We start from the raw sequence: 6000 nt of genomic DNA on the forward strand, positions 1-6000 counted from the left end.
TACACCTTGATCTGGTCTAAACAGTTTTAGGAACTTATTGAAAATCCTTTTGATTGGCCATTATCATTTCTTAACTTTTTATTGTGAATTGAGTGACAAAATCATCAGTTTTACATGCAACGAATCATATACTTTGTGTATGATGGTTCCTATGGGAGAATGCACTGCACCACAAAGTTGGTGTAGACCTCAGGGTTGGTTTGAACCAAAAGGTTGGCAGTTCAAACCCACCAGCCACTCCTCAGAAACCCTATACAAGGACACTATGTCTTGGAACCAACTCCTCAGTGGTACTTAACAACAACAATAGATCCCAAATGATTGCATGCAGCAAAAATTATCCCACTTCCTCCCTGTGGTTCTTATTTCCATTCCACCCTCCTTCCCATCCCTTCTCAACTTTGTCCTGAGGTAAATGTTGCCCTTTTGATTTTGAATGACTGACCATTCCAGGATAAGCATACCTTACTAATGTTGTTCCCCCTATGTACCTATCCACTGCTTGGCTGAAAATTGGCCTTTGAGGCTGAGTTCCTTTCCAGACCTGAAGGGTGGTCAAGGGCTGTAGTCTCAGGTTCCTCCAGTCTCTCTCTGACCACTAAACCTGGGGGGGGGAGGGGGGGGGGGTTGTTTTTGTTTTTATAATTTTGAGTTTTGTTTCACATTTTCTCCCACTTTACCCAGGACCTTCTAATGTGATCCCTTTCAGAGTAATTGGTAATGGTAGCCAGTCACCATCTAGTTCTTCCGGGACTGATGTTCACATGTTCCATTAGTCCACTAGACTAATTGATCCCACGCATCTTCAGTTCTCATCACTCTTCTTTCTTCCTCACATGGAGAGACCAATAGTTGCTCCTTAGATGGCTGACCATGATCTTGTAAGATCCCAGATGCTGCTCATCAAAGTAGGATGTAGAACATTGTCTTTGTGGACTATGTTGTGCAAGTTGACCTTGGTATCCCCTGAGATTGTGGTCCTGAACCTCCAGGCCCAGCAACTCATTGCCTTAAGGTGTCTGATACTATCTAAGAAGTTTTCATCATTTTACCCACTGTATGTACTCTGTCCCATTCATAATTGTGTTTGCAGCAAAGGTACAGATAATCTTCTTCAAACCTGTATGTATTTGTGGGTATACACCCACTTTTCCTCCCATACCCATTCAGCCTTTGTATCCATGTTTAACCATTTTTCAAAAAGTATTTACTGCTTTCTAATCAACGGCACTTAACATCAGCAACAACAGTCAGCCCTGATAGTGCTATTCACAAAGTTGGTTTTGAACCCACCAACAGCTCCGTGGGAGAAAGAAGAGACTTTCTGCTCCTGTAAAGATCTGTAACCTCAGAAACCCTATACAGGGTTACTATGAGTTGACATCGACTTGAAGACAATGGGTTTGGTTTTTTGGGTTAATCACATTATACTATATGCTAGATACATGTAATAAATACAAAATATGTGGTCTCTGCTCTCAAGAAATTTGCAGTGTGTTGCTAGGAGGGATTATAGATAATAATCAGTTGTTGTGCACCATTGAGTCAGTTCTAATTCAAAGTGACTCATGCACAACAAAATGAAACACTGCGTGGTTCTGTACCACCTGACATATGTTTGAGCCCATTGTTGCTGCCACTGTATCAATCCATCTCCTTGAGGGTTTTCCTTTTTTTCCACTGACCCTTCACTTTACCAAGCATGATGTCCTTCTTTAGGGACTGGTCCCTCCTAAAAAACACGTCCAAAGTATGAGAGACAAAATCTCACCAGCCTTGATTGTAAGGAGCATTTTGGCTGTATTTCTAACAAGACAATTTGTTTGTTCTTCTATCAGTCTGTGGTACTTTCATCAGCGCTATAATTCAAATACATCAATACTTCTGTAGCGTTCCTTATTCATTGTCCACCTTTCACATGCATATGGTGCAATTGAAAATAGCTCACCTTTGTCTTCGGAATATTATCTTTGTCCTTTAACACTTTAAAGAGGTCTTTTGCAGCAAAATTAACTTATCTTTTGATTTCTTGACTACTGCTTCCATGAGCTTAGATTGTGGAACCAGGCAAAATGAAGTCTTTGATAACTTCAGTCTTTATTCTGTTTGTGATGATGTCATTTATTGGTCCGGTTGTGAGGATTTTTGTTTTCTTTACATTGCGTTGCAATTCATACTGGAGATTGTAGTCTTTGATCTTCATCAGTAAGTATTTCAAGTCCTCTTCACTTCTGACAAGCAAGGTTGTGTCATATGTGTATTGCAGGTTGTTAATAAGCCTTCTTCCAACACTTATGCTATGTTCTTCTTCATATAATCTAGTTTCTCAGATTATTTGCTCAGCAGACTGAATTAGTTTGGTGAAAGCCTACAACCTTGTGTTTGAAAGACTGCCTCTTGGTCTATGTACAGGTTCCTCATGAGCACAATAAAGTGTTCTGGAACATTCATTCTTCTCAACATTATCCGTAATTTGTTGTGATCCACAGAGTTGAATGCCTTTGAGTAGTCAGCGAAGCACAAGTAAACATCTCATCTTCTGGTGTCGTATCAGACAATGTCCCACTGCTATTCATAAGGTTTTCAATGACTAACCTACTTCCTTGCCTGTCTAAGTCTAGAAGCCCCACTGAAAGTTGCCCACCATTGGTGCTCCTGCTGGTATTCAAAGTACCAGTGACATAGCTTCTGAGTATCACAGCAACACACAAGTCAACACAGTGCAACAAACTGACAGAGAAGCGGTGGAGGTAGTAATAGAGTAAATACATAATTTCAAAAGGGGATTGTTTGTTGTTAAGTGCCTTCAACTCAGTTTCAACTCACAGCAAACCTATATAGGATTTCCAAGGAGTGGTTTTGAACCTCCAACTTTTCTGTTAGAAGTTCAGTGCTTATCCTGTAACACCACACTAGGGACCCACTGCAAAAGGGGTAAGTGTTGTGAAATGTAAAAATAGCAAGAAGTGCTAGAGGATGAAAAGGTTGAAAACTATGGAATGGATTTGGAAAGACTTAGGGGTGGCATTTAAATCAAGACCAGAAGAGTCAGAAGAGAACTCAATTTGCATTCCATTTTTCTCTTGGCTGTTGTACTTGGTCCAAGTTATCATAGATGCATAAAACAAGTTTCAACCCATGTTTCATCCTTGTTAAGTGCCATCAAGTCAGTTCCAACTCACAGTGACTCTGTTTAGTTCCAAGGAGCAGCTGGTGAGTTTGAACCTCCGACCTTGCGGCCGAGTGCTTTATCCCACAGTGTCACACCAGGACTCTGTTGTGTCCTACTTATCACTAAATCTGCAAATTACACAGCAGTAATTTTTTTATCAGCAACATTTTTTAAGTTCTACAAATTGAAACCATTCGTCTGTTTGTTTTATAAGACTCTCCAAATTATTTTTAAAGAAAGATTCCTTTGTAATTACAAAATTGTGGCATTTCTTCTGTGCTGTAAAGACTAAATTATTCAAATCAAATGTCTCAGCTGTGAAGAGGCGAAGTTAGAAAAGTTGAAAAAGAAAACAACTGTGAAATATTCTTAAAAACCACAGAACTTATTAAATGAAGTTAGAATGTGAAGGAAAAATCAAAACAAGTGAGATAGCATTGACTAATGCTAACAATACTTAGGTATAAGCTCGGAGATATTGCTAGAGTTTGGCTTTGTCTTTTGTTTCCTGTACTTAAAAAATGTCAGAGGCTTTAGTGGAAATGTTTCCTTGGGAAGGTGTATTCCAATTTAATGCTCTGTACTAGGAGCTCTGGTAGCGTAGTGGTTACGAATCGGGCTGCGAACCTTAAGGTCAGTGGTTCGAAACTACCAGCCGCTCCGCGGGAGAAAGATGAGGCTTTCTACTCCCGTAAGGATTTACACCCTCGGAAACCCTGTACAGGGTCGCTATGGGTCGGCTCCGACTCGAAGGCACTTAACAACAACAACAACAACAACTAGCCTCACTAAAGAAGCAGTCACTGAATCTTTAAAAGTGTACAGGTATTGTATAGACACAACCACAAAGTTGTGCCAATCTAGATTAGCACTTAATTTGAGTAGATCATTAAGTCCTATTCCTGACTCTCAATATCTTTGGAGTCCTGGTACGGTATGGCACTGTGGGTTAATGTGCTGGACTGCAGAGTCGGTGTGGTCCATAAGATTGGCAGTTCAAGCTGACTAGCCGCTCCTCAGAAACCCTATACAGGGTCGCTATGAGAAGGAATCGACTTAATGGCACGTAACAACAACAACAACAAAGTCCAGTACAGGAACAAGGTGACTCTGTACAATGAACACTGGACTGAATACCACGAGGTCAGCAGTTAGAGCCCACCAGCTGCTCCATGGGAGAAAGATGAGTCTTTCTGCCCCAACAAAGATGTACAGCCTCAGCGACCATACACAGGGTAGCTACGGAACCGACTCAATGATGCAGTCCACACACATCACTAACAAATGAAGGGGATCCGTGACTACATAATAATTTTTGTTAATGTTAGGATTCTCAAGTATGGTAATATTTTGCTACCTAGTCTCAGAGTCCTGATGCAGCACTGTAGGGTAAGCATTGAATTGCTGATCACAAGATGGACGGTTCAAAACCACCTGCCACTCTTCGAAAACTCTATACAGGTTCACTATGAGTCTGAACTGACTCGATGGTAACAACAACAACAGAGTTGTCTGATTCAGCAACCTCAGCTATCCGAACACTGCCACCAACCAGAAAGCAAGTAACAGCACTGTTGTTAAGTGCCTTCCAGTTCGTTCTGACTCATAGAAACCCTGTATATGGTTTCCAAGCCTGTAAATCTTTGCAGAAGCAGAAAGCCTCATTTTTCTCGATGGAGCAGCTGGTGAATACAAGCCATGGACCTTGTGGACTCAAACCACGGACCTTGTGGTTTGCAGTCCAGTGTTTATTCTACAATGCCACCACACTCCCAGTACTACTGCTACTAAAACCTAAATGGTTCAAAATAAGAACTGGCGCACATGCAGTTTACTCAGGCCCTCGCCTTGAGCCCAGAGAATTTGAAAAACTTCCATTTTCTGATTGTCTCACCTCCTGAAATTTAAAAGCAAAATATAAAATAAGTTGGAGACAGTAACTGCAAAAAGCATTGAGAAATGATAACACTGTAACAGTGAGAAAAAGTGGAAGAAAAAGTGAGAGGGGGTTTTGAAAAATCCATTATCTTTTCATTCCATTCTTCCAAGAATTTTGTGAAGCCCCGTCCTTACATAGTGGTTATGAATCATGCTGCTAATCTCACAGTCAGCAGTTCAAAACTACCAGCAGTTCCGCAGGTGAAAGATGAGGCTTTCTGCTCCCTTAAAGATTTACAGCATTGGAAACCCTATACAGGGTTGCTGTGAGGTGGAACCAACTCCACAGCACAGAACTCTCACGACCCGTATCTTAGCAAGATTCACTGTATAAAATCATTATGCTCTATGTTTTAAGGCTGAGAAATATACGCAGTATATTTCAAATGGCTTACAAATGATTTAATGTTATTGTTGTTGAGAGGACAGATGACTTCTGTTGTGAGAAAGGTTTGTGTGTGACAAAACAACTAGTTTTTGTTGTAAAATGCTGGCCCCTCCTGTTGGCCGTATGTGCATGAGCATGTGTATGACTCCTCATTTTCAGTGTCCTGGAGACAACTTTCTGCTAGATATTCTAGTGTTTCTTTACCTTTCTCTTTCTCTCTTTCTAGCCGGAGACCACCCCCATCACCAACTCGTCCCACTATAATCCGTCCACTAGAATCCTCCCTGTTAGACTAAACGAAGTGTCTGGCATGAAAATTAATTACTAATGAATTACGTGAAGGCAACACATTTGATAACCATTGCAGTAACTCATGAGTAGTCACATGTGTGGACATCAGTAGGCAAGTAACAAATTTTACTAACGTATTCATCACTCATTCTTCATGGCTCCTAATATGTCAGACTTTTGGGATTTGACTTCTGAAATCTGCTGACCCTTA

The 6000-nt window shown here is 40.8% G+C and overlaps 1 protein-coding gene across 3 annotated transcripts in view; it reads left to right on the plus strand.

Moving 5' to 3' along the window:
• DNM3 (dynamin 3) overlaps positions 1–5794 on the plus strand; it is a 1007215-nt gene extending 1001421 nt beyond the window's left edge. For all 3 annotated transcript variants that reach the window (XM_006867044.1, XM_006867045.1, XM_006867046.1), the window contains one exon: positions 5725–5794. In XM_006867044.1, coding sequence (XP_006867106.1) covers positions 5725–5794 — 70 coding nt within the window. The remainder of the gene's footprint in view (positions 1–5724) is intronic.
• The last annotated feature ends 206 nt before the right edge of the window (positions 5795–6000 follow it).

The sequence above is a fragment of the Chrysochloris asiatica genome, unplaced genomic scaffold (genome assembly GCF_000296735.1).
Source record: "Chrysochloris asiatica unplaced genomic scaffold, ChrAsi1.0 scaffold00100, whole genome shotgun sequence".
In the NCBI taxonomy this organism is placed as follows: domain Eukaryota; kingdom Metazoa; phylum Chordata; class Mammalia; order Afrosoricida; family Chrysochloridae; genus Chrysochloris; species Chrysochloris asiatica.